Source organism: Staurois parvus, unplaced genomic scaffold (genome assembly GCF_062004578.1).
Source record: "Staurois parvus isolate SC_StPar_1 unplaced genomic scaffold, SC_StPar_1.0 ptg000439l, whole genome shotgun sequence".
Taxonomy (NCBI): Eukaryota; Metazoa; Chordata; class Amphibia; order Anura; family Ranidae; genus Staurois; species Staurois parvus.
The window spans coordinates 4,593,183-4,606,937 of record NW_028318235.1 but is presented as its reverse complement, the minus strand read 5'-3'; the positions used below and the strand labels follow the sequence as shown (position 1 = coordinate 4,606,937).

General features: G+C 43.0%; 1 protein-coding gene across 1 annotated transcript in view; it reads left to right on the top strand.

Annotated features, from left to right (window-relative positions):
- PIAS4 (protein inhibitor of activated STAT 4) overlaps nucleotides 1-13,755 on the top strand; it is a 138,409-nt gene that overhangs the window by 67,510 nt on the left and 57,144 nt on the right. Inside the window, exon 3 of the mRNA XM_089687897.1 lies at nucleotides 11,156-11,240. Coding sequence (XP_089544023.1) covers nucleotides 11,156-11,240 — 85 coding nt within the window. The remainder of the gene's footprint in view (nucleotides 1-11,155; nucleotides 11,241-13,755) is intronic.

The following is a 13,755-nucleotide window of genomic DNA, read 5'->3' as shown; positions in this document are numbered from 1 at the left end:
CCTCATGCACATGTTTTTACAGCTGCTGTTTTTGGTGTGGTTTTTTTTTTTTTTTTTTTTTTTTTTTTCTCCTACAGCTAGTAAACCCCCCAGCATGTTATCCTCTGTGTCCATGCACACACTGTAATCAACCTGGTTTTTTTTTTTTGGCTGGAAACCCCCCCCCAGGATTAGTGGGTTTCTAGAGGAGCTTTTTAGCTGTAGAAACGCTGTAACATGCTGAAAAACGCGGCAAACCGGTGTTTTTGGGTTTTTTTTTTTTTTTTTTGGTGTAAAAAATGCTAAACAAATGCTGCTAAACGCTAATGCAAAAAGGCTGAAAAACTCACGTTTTTAACGTGACTTTGCACAGCTAATGTTACCAGCGTTATCAAAACGTCCAGTGTGCATGAGGGTTAAAGCTGAAGATGTTATAAGCTACCAGTAGTATCATACTGAATCTCCAGATCCCAGAAGTTTAACCTCAGCAATTGTTGCTCGGTGTCATATCAGAAACTCCTCCAATTTGGACAGTTACTGCTGCGGCTGTTGCCAGAATTGGTACAGTTCTATCATCTTTAGCCATTTCATCAAAATTCTCAGCCAGAACCATATGTCGGTCTGATGACATCCAGCCAAAATTGAAAGGTACATTGGTTTACAGCAGGGGGTCTGCAAACTTTCTAAGCAAAGGGCCAATTTACGGTCTCAGACTTTAGTGGGGGCCGGACTGTAATCAGTGGGAGTAGAATATGCCCCAACATAAATACCCCATCAAGGAGGAATGGTGCCCCATTGTATCAGCGAGAAGAAAAGTGCTACATTTTTATCAGTGAGAAGTATAATGCCCCATTGATGGTGTCCATAGGGGGAATGATGCTTCATCATTGGTCATAGTTGGTGGAATAGTGCCCCAAGGGCCAAATAAACTCAAGCCAAGGGCCACATCCGGCCCCCAGGCCACAGTTTGAAGACCACTGGTTTAGAGAGAGTAAGTAAGGTGCTCGGACATAAAGTGGAACTAAAGTTCTGTTGCATACTGTGAGCAGACAGGCTTTTTATTGTAGAAAGATAAAACGATATAATTTCTGCAATAAAATGGTCACCTGCCTGTTCACACACAGAGATCCCCACAATGTAAACTGCACTGCGCAGCTCAGCTTGCTCCAGCTGTCCAGATCCCTGTGTGCTGGATTAACTAGCTCCTGTGCATGTGGAGGAGTAGCAGCATCCTGCACCAGCTAATGTGGCCAAGTACTTGCACACAGCAGAAGATGCTGATGGACTGTTGCAAAGGGGCATATTGGTACCTTTTTAGTTCAACTGTAAATTTGTTGTGTCTGTGGAGACCTGGTTAAAACGAACTCTTAATTCACGGTTGAAATAAATGTAAAGCGATACATACATGTGTAGGTTACAAAACTAAGTGAGCGGGAATCCACTACAAAGTGAGTGACATTTATCTCTGTCACTTGCACTGTGACAGTTTTGTGTTTCGTGACAGGGTAAAATTTACCTACAGAGGACAGGAGAAAAAAAAAATTAAAAGGGGTTCTGTCACACTATTCAGAACTAAGTTTTTGGCTGCAGTTTAAGACAACCGTAAAAGAGAAGTGGCTGTAGAGAATGGATTACGATTTAATCTACATATCACTAGTATATTGATAGAATTTCTTTTGGGGTTAACATACTTACTGGCCACTTTATTAGTACACCTGTTCAATTGTTTGGTAACACAAATTGTTAATCAGCCACATGGCAGCAACTCAATGCATTTAGACCTCTAGATGTGAAGATGACTTGCTGAAGTAAAAACAGAGCATCAGAATGGGGAAGAAAGGGGATTTAAGTGACTTTGAACGTGGTTGTTTGTGCCAGATGGGCTGGTCTGAGTATTTAAAAACTGCTGATTTACTGGGATGTTCATACACAACTATCCTTAGGGTTTACATAGAATGGTCTGAAAAAGAGAAATTATCTGGCGAGCCACAGTTGTGTGGACAAAAATGCCTTGCTGATGTCAGAGGAGAATGGGCAGACTGGTTCAAGATGATAGGCAACAGTAACTTAAATAACAATTGCTAAAACAAAGGTATATGGAATACCATCTCTGAAACCACAACACATTGAACCTTTAGGCAGATGGGCCAATCCTGTTGGCTAAGAACAGAAATCGGATTCACACAGGCTCACCAAAAATAGACAATAAAAGATTGGAAAAACGTTGTTTGGTCTGATGTCTCGATTTTCAGTTGCGACATTCAGATGGTAGGGTCAGAATTTGGCGAAAACATGAAAGTATGGATCCCACCCTCTTGTGTCAATGGTTCAGGCTGGTGGTGGTAGTGTAATGGGGGATAATTTCTTGGCACACTTTGGGCCCCTTGGTACCAATTGAGCATAGTTTTAAATGCCAAAGCCTACCTGTGTTGTTGCTGACCTTGTCCATCCATCCCTTTTTTATGACTACACTGTATTCATCTTCTGAAGGCTACTTCCAGCAGGATAATGAATCATGTTACAAAGCTCAAGTCCTGTCAGACTGGTTTCTGCAACATGACAATGAGTTCACTGTACCGAAATGGCCTCCACAGTCACCAGATCTCAATCCAATAGAGCACCTTTGGGATGTGGTGGAACGGGCTATTCACATGGATGTGCAGCTGACAAATCTGCAGCAACTGTTTGATGCTGTCATGTCAATATGGACTAAAATCTCTGAGGAATGATTCCAACACCTTGTTGAATATGCCAGGAAGAATTAAAGGATAAGTCCACCTTTGGGAACATGTTGCATGTTCCACCCGTGTACCCATTTTTTAGGGGGTTACATGTTCCCATAACTGCCGCCTGCCAATCCCCCGTCCCTCCTCTTTGAGTACGGGAAGACTGCTCCCCTCCGCCCACACAGCTGCGTCGTTCATTCACTGACTTCTGCAAATGAATGGCTGCCAGGATTTGCAGTTCTTAGTGGCTGTCTGCCACAGCTCTGGACCAGGGCGGCCAGTGGGTTGAACATCTCGCAGGGACACATATGACCAGGCACCCGACATCTGTGTCGCCATGGCTGACAGCCCCCCACCTCGGTGGGAGGTGGATCTGCCTCTGGTGCATTACCCGCATCTCCTTCTGGGCGTGGTGAGGGCTTTCTTTCCCTGGCTATTTTATGAGTTTCCCCTCCCGGTCAGTTTTTCTGCTTGGTGGGGTACTCGCCGAGTCTGCCATGTGCTGTGAGTGCCCAACTCCCCTCTTGGCCATGATCGGGTGCCATTTTGTTGGTGGGGTTGGACTCCAGGTGGCTATTTTCCTGTAGCCCTCTGGCAGCCTTTTGCAATCCTCGTGGGCAGGACTTCTAGATCGCCAGGAGATGCTGCTCCTCCCACCCAGAACAGTCTAGCGCGCTCTGCTACATGTGCAGCCCCCCCCTTGCCTGGCGGACGGGCAGTTTACAGCACTGCTCCTCAGCTCTCCTGGTTAGTGGTGGTGAGTCCTTCTGGGTCAAACCCACCCCCCTCCTGGTCTATGACAGTGCTTAAAGCTGAGCTCCACCTAAAAGGGGAAGTTCTGCTTTAAGGACTGCTCCCCCTCTCCCCATTAAGGATTGGCACCTTTGGGGGGCGGGTACCTGAATTTGGCAGGTACCCGGTCCCACTTCCGGTCCAAGTGGAAGGTGTCCTCCCTCCCTGTAGTCTTTTGGGACACGTGACAGGTCCCAGAAGACTACATTACCATTCATGAAGCGCAGCGCTACTCGCGCATGCGCAGTGGGTACCCAGCTGTGAAGCCGCAAGCTGCATAGCCGGGTGCCCACACTGAAGATGCCGGCCTCCTGGAATACAGAACGGCCGGTGAAACGGGCAGCGGGGGACACACCGAGGGACAGGTAAGTGGCTGTTTTTTTACAGTTTTACAGTACAGTTTTTGTAGCTGCTGACTTTTTTTTTTATTTTTTGAAAGGGTGAGTGGAACTCCACTTTAAGAGTTTCCTTCCCTCTCAAGTTAAAAGCTCCTCCTTCCCCCTCCCTCCTCGGAGGAGGATTCCGAGCTTGAGTCTGGCTCTGCTGTCTCTGCTCCGGCCTTCCTGCATGCTCAGATGATTATGGCACTGCTTTTGGTACGTCCCTTTTCTCAAGATTATGAAGGCTGTGTCCGTCAACTCCCAAGAAAGGGATTTTACTGTGAGTAACCAAAAAAATCCTGTGGGGTGTTTTTTTTTTTTTTTTGTTTGTTTGTGTAGTTAAAAAAAAAAAATAGGAGTTTTATGCAGTTTTGAGGATGGTGTCATCCTCTAGATATCCCAGTAGACACTGGGAAGGGTTGCTTATATTGGGCAGTTGGAGTACAGAGCCAATACAGCTTGTAACTGCAGACCTAAAGGAGCATATGGAGTGGATCGTCCAATACCATATGGTAAAATGTAGCTTCCACTCCCAGGAGCTTAGGGCATGAGGGGGATGGCAACCTAACAAATGGAATTTATACATTTTATAGAATGTATAAAGGACACAAGGGGTATAGTCTATATGGTGCAGAAATTTCACTTTTGATATACCTAGGCGTTTTGTTTCATAAATCTGGAACTGTATTTACATTTGGGCATCTACAATTGTGTTCAAAATAATAGCAGTCAGACATCACTAACCTGATCAATCACTGTTTTTGGTAGAAATTATATTTCTACATGGCAAATAATTTACTAGCAGGTGTAGTAGAGTAATAGAAATCCAACAGTCATGACATGCATGCTGCCGATTCTGTGTGATTGAATCACTAATTAAAGGGGCATGTTTAAAATAGCAGTATGGAGTTCTATTAGTGAGGTCTGTGACGGGAGTGACTTTTGGGTGTCGGGGGACCGCTGTATTATCTTCCCAAATCATTGTTTAAGTGACCCTGTGCCTGTTGGGGTACAGGGTGTACATGTGAATGTCCCAGTCCTGTGTATAGTGTGTGTTCCTTTGTTCTCGGCCACATGGTTGCCCATTGTCTACTGCTGGTTCCTCCTCAGCCGAGAGGTCTATCAGATCCCCAGTCTCTGGAATTTCCACTGCTGATTCTTATAATATGAGGTCAAACCTAAACAACACTTTCAATTGTATCCAATTAGGCGGACCCTTCCACTACACAGTTGAAGATAAATCTAAAGAAAATTGGGCTGACATTGGACAAAAAATTGTATGGTGTATGTCCAGCCTTATGCAGGCCATAGACGGGGAGAAAACCGGCCAGTTTTTTAACAAAAAAAAATGAAAAATCGGTCGTTCAATAGGCCGTTACCACCAACAGTAAAAAAAAAAATCTGCCGGTTTTTTTTTTTTTTCTTCCCCCTTCCTGTCTACGGCCGGCATTTAACCACTTGCTGCCCAGCCACTGTAGAAATACGGCGGCACGGCTGGGCAAAAGCGCGTTTTTAAAACGCACTTTTGCAAAAGGGGGCGTGCATGAGGCGTGCCGTCGCCCTACCTGCACCGCTGATCCCGGCTGCGGGTGTCAGTCGCCGGGTCACTGCCGGTCATTACCGGCTGTGTCCCGATTAGCAGCAATCACTGACAGAGAGCAGGGCTGCAGTAGCTCTGCTTTCTGTCAGTTCCCTGACAGCTCCTGACACGCTGATTGGGAGAGATCTTCTCCCGAACAGCTCTCCATGCAGTACACCCCCCCCGCCCCCTAGTAAAACACTCCCCTCGCACAGTTAACCTTTTCGGTGAATAAAAAAGTTAACCCCTTCCTCCCCAGTGCCATTAGTACAGTGTCAGTGTGTGTGGTTTTTTTTTTTTTTTGTTTTTTTTTTTTGTTTTTTTTTTTTGGCACTGATCAGTGTATTGGTGTCACTGGGGATGTCAGTGACCCCCAAGTCAGTTCCCCCGCCCCCCCCCCAGTGTCATTATGTCCGCTGCAGTCCCGCAGTCCTGCCATAAGTCACCGATCGCCGCCATTATTAGTATAAAAAAAATTTAAGCTGAGTTTCCCGCCATTTGTAAACGCTATAACTTTCACGGAAACCAATTAATTTACACGTATTGGGGTTTTTTTTAGCAGACATGTCGCAGCATGCATTTTGGCCAAAATTTATGACTAATTTGATTTAAAAATTTTTATTACTGGATATGTTTGATAGCAAAAAGTCCAAAATATTATTTTTTTTCCCAAAATTGTCAGCCTTTTTTTTTTTTTTTATAGCGCAAAAAATAAACGCACAGGCGATCAAATACCACGGAAAGAGAGCTCTATTTGTTTGAAAAAAGACAGAAATTTCATTTATGTACTGTATTGCATGACCGTGCAATTGTCCGTTAAACTAGCGCAGAGCTGTATAGCAAAAAAGGTGTAAATTCCATTATCTATACCATAGTTTGTAGATGCTATAACTTTCACACAAAGCAATCAATATACACTTATTGGGATTTTTTTATACCAAAAACGTAGCAGGATACATTTTGGCCTAAATTTATAACCAACTTTGCGTTTTACTATATTATTTGTGGTCGTTTTTTTTTATAGCGTGAAAAATAAATAAAAAGTGCACAGGTGATCAAATACCAGCGAAAGAAAGCTCTATTTGTGTGAAAAAGATGTAAATTTTGTTTGGGTACAGCATTGCATGACCACGCAATTATCAGTTGAATTAGTGCAGCGCCGAGTAGCAAAAAGGCCTGGACATTAAGGGGGGTAAATCCTCATGAGGGCAAGTGGTTAATTACTTCTGTCCCTGCAGAGAGCCCCGCTATTATATGACATTAAAAAGTATTGCGGTTGCAACATTGTATCTATTTGTTTCCATTTCGGATACAGATGGGTTTTTCGGATACAAATAGATACATTGTTGCAACCGCAATACTTTTTAATGTCAAATATAATAGCGGACTGGAATTCTCGTCCTCTTCGTCCTCGTCCTCTTCGTCCTTGTCACAGCTCATGCGCAGATTTTTATCGGTAAAAAGATCTGTTGATTTGCCCAACTTTACCGATCAAAAAAATCGGACAAAATCCAGAAAAACAGCTGACCAATTAACCGATTAACGGTGCGAAAATCAGCCTTTTTTTTTTTTAATTTTTTTTTTTTCCTGGACGATTTTCGACCCATCTATGGCCTGCATTAGTCTGTTTCATGTATTGGTCAGAGATCTTGTTTGTTTTATATATTTTTGCACAGTTACTTTGATGGCCTTCAGGTGTGGTAATGCAGCAGAAGAGGCTTCTGTCTTCAGTGTGGCAACAGAGGGCTCCTGCATAGCTTTGATGTGTCATCAGATATTTAACGCTTTAACTTTTTACATGGATTTGCCTTTACACATATTGCAGTTGGGTTATCCTTTTACCATAATAACTTATCTCAGGACTTCTGTATTTAGGTTCTGATATGACATAGCTTTAATACATTTTTATATAATGTTTTGTACTGCATGTCTGCACTTATTTTTGTTTACTTAGGTTTGTGTTGAAGCCAGTTACATTATGAGCCCTTGTCAGGACATGTCTTAGGACTCGTTCACACTTGAGTTTATTTCTAACTCTTGCCAAACACCGTTTTGACAGGCTTTAGGGCTTTTGGGGAGCGTTAAAAACACTTCCAAAACGCCTGTCTATGTGAGGGTTTTGAGGCGTTTGATAGGCATTTGCCAAGCGTTAAAACCGCACCACAAACACCTATAATCAAGTTAAATGGTATTAACGCTACGCAAACTCCTCGTAACCGTGTCCCAACCGCGTGGCAAACACCTGCCAGGCATTTGCGGAGCGGCACCATAGACTTTAATGGGAGGCTTCAACTCCTCCTGACTCGACATGAGGCGTCAGTTTTGCTGCAACGCTAACGCTTCAGTGTGAACAGCAGGGATAGTCCTACTTTTGCACATGTTTAGTTATTTAAATAATGCCTTCTACGACTTTGTAACATTTGTTTGGCAGAGTTGTGCAGCCAATTTTGTGTGTTTTTTAATAATATGACCTAAATGGCATGTGTAGTTCTTGTGTTCTTTTAGTGTTATCCATCTTAGACCACAGTTTTTAAACTTCTACATGACTTTCTTGTAGTGTATGTGTAATATATTTGGAACATTTACAGACTGTCCTGGATTGCTCTGCAGCACTAGTATAATGGTATAACCATTAACACTAGATCTTTTTACATGTGCTTTACTTATGAACACTAGTGGTCTCTTGTACCACAGTGGTTCCCTCTTCTTCATAGCTTCCTTTTGCACATGGGTTGAAATTTTGGTTTCTCCAATGTGTTGGGGCATTTTATGGAATGTCTTCTCTTTGTTTTGCTTCATATAGTATGGAGGTTTGTAGCAAATTTACATTTATAACCCTAAGTCCATTTTGCATGTCATGAGCTGTAATTATGCATTTTGGGTGGTGTCTACCCTGTATCCCAATGTTGTACGTCTTCCATGACTTCATGTGTAGATGGTGTGACCGCTTATATTGCTGCCTTTTTTTTTTATGTAGTCTTTCCTTGTGTACAACAAATTGGTATGGGATATAACCATATTTTACATGTCGCAGGTTGTCTAGTTACATGGTAACCCGTGTGCATGTCTGGGGTATGTTGCAATTCTGTATTTTTGTGTCATTACAAACTTCATTTCAGGTTTGTGTCCTGGGCTTGGTTCGCACTACCGCAGCTTGGGATGTAGCTTGTGAGGCCCCGGGTTGTATGGCATGTGGGGTCCTATGCTGGTTGGTTGGAGCGGTCTTATTTAGCTCTACTGTATTTGCTATGACTTTGGAGGGGGTTCCTGTACTACTTCAGAGCTGCTTGGCCATGGAAACCCACTGTTGTGCTAATCTGAAGGCCACATGAAGTTTGGAAGTCTTTTAGCTACTGACTCATCAGATACAGTGGGGCAAAAAAGTATTTAGTCAGCCACCAATTGTGCAAGTTCTCCCACTTAAAAAGATGAGAGAGGCCTGTAATTGGCATCATAGGTAGACCTCAACTATGAGAGACAAAATGAGAAAAAAAATACAGACGATCACATTGGCTGATTTGGAAAGAATTTATTTGCAGATTATGGTGGAAAATAAGTATTTGGTCAATATCAAAAGTTCATCTCAATACTTTGTTATATATCCTTTGTTGGCAATGACAGAGGTCAAACGTTTCCTGTAAGTCTTCACAAGGTTGGCACACACTGTTGCTGGTATGTCGGCCCATTCCTCCATGCAGATCTCCTCTAGAGCAGTGATGTGTTGGGGCTGTCGCTGGGCAACACGGACTTTCAACTCCCTCCAAAGGTTTTCTATGGGGTTGAGATCTGGAGACTGGCTAGGCCACTCCAGGACCTTGAAATGCTTCTTACGAAGCCACTCCTTCGTTGCCCGGGCGGTATGTTTGGGATCATTGTCATGTTGGAAGACCCAGCCACGTTTCATCCTCAATACCCTTGCTGATGGAAGGAGGAAATCTCACGATACATGGCCCCATTCATTCTGTCCTGTACATGGATCAGTCGTCCTGGTCCCTTTGCGGAGAAACCGCCCCAAAGCATGATGTTGCCACCCCCATGCTTCACAGTAGGTATGGTATTCTTTGGATGCAACTCGGCATTCTCTCTCCTCCAAACACGACGAGTTGTGTTTCTACCAACAGTTCTATTTTGGTTTCATCTGACCATATGACATTCTCCCAATCCTCTTCTGGATCATCCAAATGCTCTCTAGCAAACTACAGACGGGCCCGGACATGTACTGGCTTAAGCAGGGGGACACGTCTGGCACTGCAGGATCTGAGTCCCTGGCGGCGTAGTGTATTACTGATGGTATCCTTTGTTACGTTGGTCCCAGCTCTCTGCAGATCATTCACTAGTTCCCCCCCATGTGGTCCTGGGATTTGTGCTCACCTTTCTTGTGATCATTTTGACCCCACGGGGTGAGATCTTGCGTGGAGCCCTAGATTGAGGGAGATTATCAGTGGTCTTGTATGTCTTCCATTTTCTAATTATTGCTCCCACAGTTGATTTGTTCATACCAAGCTGCTTGCCTATTGCAGATTCAGTCTTCCCAGCCTGGTGCAGGTCTACAATTTTGTTTCTGGTGTCCTTCGACAGCTCTTTGGTCTTCACCATAGTGGAGTTTGGAGTGTGACTGTTTGAACTTGTTATCAGTATAAAAGACACCTGTCCACAACCTCAAACAGGTGCCATTGATACAGGTAATGAGTGCAGGACAGAGGAGCCTCTTAAAGAAGAAGGTACAGGTCTGTGAGAGCCAGAAATCTTGCTTGTTTGTAGGTGACCATATACTTTACACCATAATTTGCAAATAAATTCTTTCCAAATCAGCCAATGGGATTGTCTGGATTTTTTTTCTCATTTTGTCTCTCATAGTTGAGGTCTACCTATGATGCCAATTACAGGCCTCTCTCATCTTTTTAAGTGGGAGAACTTGCACAATTGGTGGCTGACTAAATACTTTTTTGCCCCACTGTAGTTGGTGACTTCTGTGCACTTAATTATGCGCTGACCCCGCTCTGTCATTTTACGTGGCCTATCACTTCATGGCTGAGTTGCTGTTGTTCCCAGTTGCTTCCACTTTGTTATAATACCGCTAACAGTTGACCGTGGAATATTTAGTAGCAAGGAAATTTCACAGATGGACTTATTGCACTGGTGACAACCGATCACGGTACCACACTTGAATACACTGAGCTCCTGAGAGCGACCCATTCTTTCACAAATGTTTGTAGAAGCAGTCTGCATGCCTAGGTGCTCAGTTGTATACACCTGTGGCCATGGAGGTGATGGGAACACCTGAGTTCAGTGATTTGGAAGGGTGTCCCATAGTGTACTTCAGAGCCTACTTTCCAGACTACAGAGGTGTTGAGAAGAGGAGTTTCAAGAGGCAGAGTCAGTACAGGAATCGCTACTTTAAAGCAGCAAGGTACAATGGGATAGGATATGTGGTTCTTAAAAATCTAAAGTAAACCAAAGGAATGGGCAGAAGAGAAGCTGCAAAGCATAGAGGGAATCCATGAATTTGTAGAAGGAGATGGCTGGCAGGCATCACTAAAAACATGAAAGGCGATATTTGTGAATATGCTTATATTGGATTGTCAGCCGTCATTTCATATAGCTATTACAGTGCTGATGGAACAAAAGTGTATACTGTGATTCTACATCTTTGACAACTGAGAAATGTTAACATTTTCTTTAACTTTTCTTTTCTGCAGTTGCTCAGAACAGTGAAAAGCTTCAAGACAGCCCCTGTGTTTTTGTCCTTTCACCAAGACAAGTCGACCTGATAAAGAATTCAAGGTACTGGTAGTGTTTACGCAAAAACCTGTATCGATACTGAAATTCAAGATCTCCTGTAGCCCAGTGCTTGATAAAAGTTGTTGGTTTATTACAATGTGAGTGTAATAATCCCGCGAGCAACCAAAGAATAATAAAAATAAAAAATGCCAGTGTGAAAAAACAACTTAAATTAAGTTGCTGGCACCCTTCGCACACTCATCAATGTGTCTTCAAAATCTGAAACAAGCATATCAGTGCAGCGCCTTCCTAATAATAAACACCTCTTTAACCTCCCTGGCGGTATGATCATGTCAGGAATTTTGTGCTGAAAGCGGTACCATTTTTTTGCATGGAAATATGTAGTTTTTAATTGTAGGCTGTAATTTTTAGGAATAACTCACTGAAATCTATCCGAAAAAGAGTCTATTAAACATTCCGGATATGATAAAACTTGAAACACGAAATCATAAATTATAATTTAATAAATAATCATAAAAAATAATAATATAATAATACATTTAATTCAATAATATAATCAAACCAAAAACACTGAAATTTGAAATACAGAGGCAATTTCGCACATCGCTGAGCAAAGTCGCAAAATCGTTTTCAGTGTCTGATGATGAATTTCCCCACAAATCATCACTCAATTCTGCAAGTGGTTCTGATTTACTATCGCTGTTCTAAAACCGCTTTTGACGTAAAGGGATGCTTTTTGGCCACCATGGACTTTTCTAAGTTTCCAGGCAGAAAGAACAGTCAAAATGCAGGCAGGGCACAGGACAAAGCAGTAGGGACAAAATGTATGTGAAATGCAGTGAAAAAGCAATGACAGCAAAAATGTCATTTTTTAAAAATTTCAAATTTCCCGCTGGTTCCGCCGCCCGAACGTTCCGACGTCACGGGGACCGGAACACGGAAGCCAGATGCCGGCATCCGCCGGAGGAGATGGACGGGGACGCTGCAGGGGACCCATCGTGGGAGCGAAGGACAAGGTAAGTGCTGCAGGGACCCCCAGAGAACGCTGCATAGTAAGCCCGAGTGTAGCTCGGGGTTACCGTTCTTGGTATAGAAATTCTACCCCGAGCTACACTCGGGAAAACCGCCAAGGAGGTTAAAATCCTGATTGCAAACCTAAATGTTCATATATATCCAAAAATTACAAAAGAGGGGAACACCCATATACAAAAAAATATAAAGTCCCATATATCTTGATACACCTTCATTCTGTGGCCACTTCACATCTTCATAAAGCATAAACCAGTGTTCCTCCACCAACACTCAGATTGTGCTCACTTGAAGCTTTTTGACCTCACAATATATAATGCTTTGGTCACACCGCGCTTGTGTCCTCTCAATGGGACTAATGGAATGAGGATTCCCCTGGTGATCTTCCTTCTGCAGCAAACTTAAAATTAGACAAAAATGCCACTCACAAGTTTTTGGTGCTAGATCGCACCAGATATAAATCGCATAACAGCAATACACTTTCCTCCAGTATCCTTCCTCTGATCTCGCATTGCGTCATGAAGTCAGCTAGCCCCTACCCTATGCATTACGCCACAGGTCACGTGGCTTCCTCAGAGAGATATGTCGCTGTGTCACTCTGCACTAGTCTTATATACTCTATTACCCACGGCCATTTTACCAGAGTTTGCGTTCCAGGATAAACTTAACCACAGGAACCATATTCTTATAGATCACTTTACTCCTTGATATTATTCATCCTAATGCCAATACCTCCCCAAATATCACTATTCTTTTGCAATTACTTTCCTAATACATAATGCAACTCTCATTGCTCAAAACTATAATATACAATATTTAAAATACTCCTAAAATATTAATAAAACAAGTTAATGAAAAGAAAATATGAAATCAAGATTTTAGAAAAATACATTAAATCAAAATCTGCATTCAACCTTTGGGTACAAGGGATTCTAACTAGTATATCTGCCAGGATTCTCTTGCTCAGTTCCCCAATACTATTGCCCCACCACCACCACCTTCCAATGCCTTTTTTATATTTTTCTATTCCCCAGAACTGTGAATCTTTAAAGTTTTATGTTTAATTCTAAAGTGGTTAGATTAAAAGTTGTTTTTTTTTTTTTTTCTTTTTTTTTTTCATATCCTATATGAATAATATAGATATGTTCCTTAACCGCTTTCTCGCCGCCCTTTAGCAGATAATCTGCTACAGGGTGGCAGGGGTGTGCAAAATCACGTGTGTACATACATGTGATTTTTGCATTTCTGGGTAGGGGGCACGTGCCCTACCTGTGCCGCCATTTGCGGCTGTCTATCACCGGGCCCCGGCCGGTGATTACTGAGCGTCTCCGACGGGGAGGACGACTGTTTTGTTTACTAACAGTTCTCCTCCCTGTCAGCTCGGACACACTGCTTTTGGATGGCTGTGCACAGCCATCCAAAGCAGTGTGCTTACAGTGAAACACACTGACATGGCCCCCTAGTAAAACACTCCCTGCCCACAGTTAACCCTTTGATCGCCCCTCATGTTAACCCCTTCCTGCCCAGT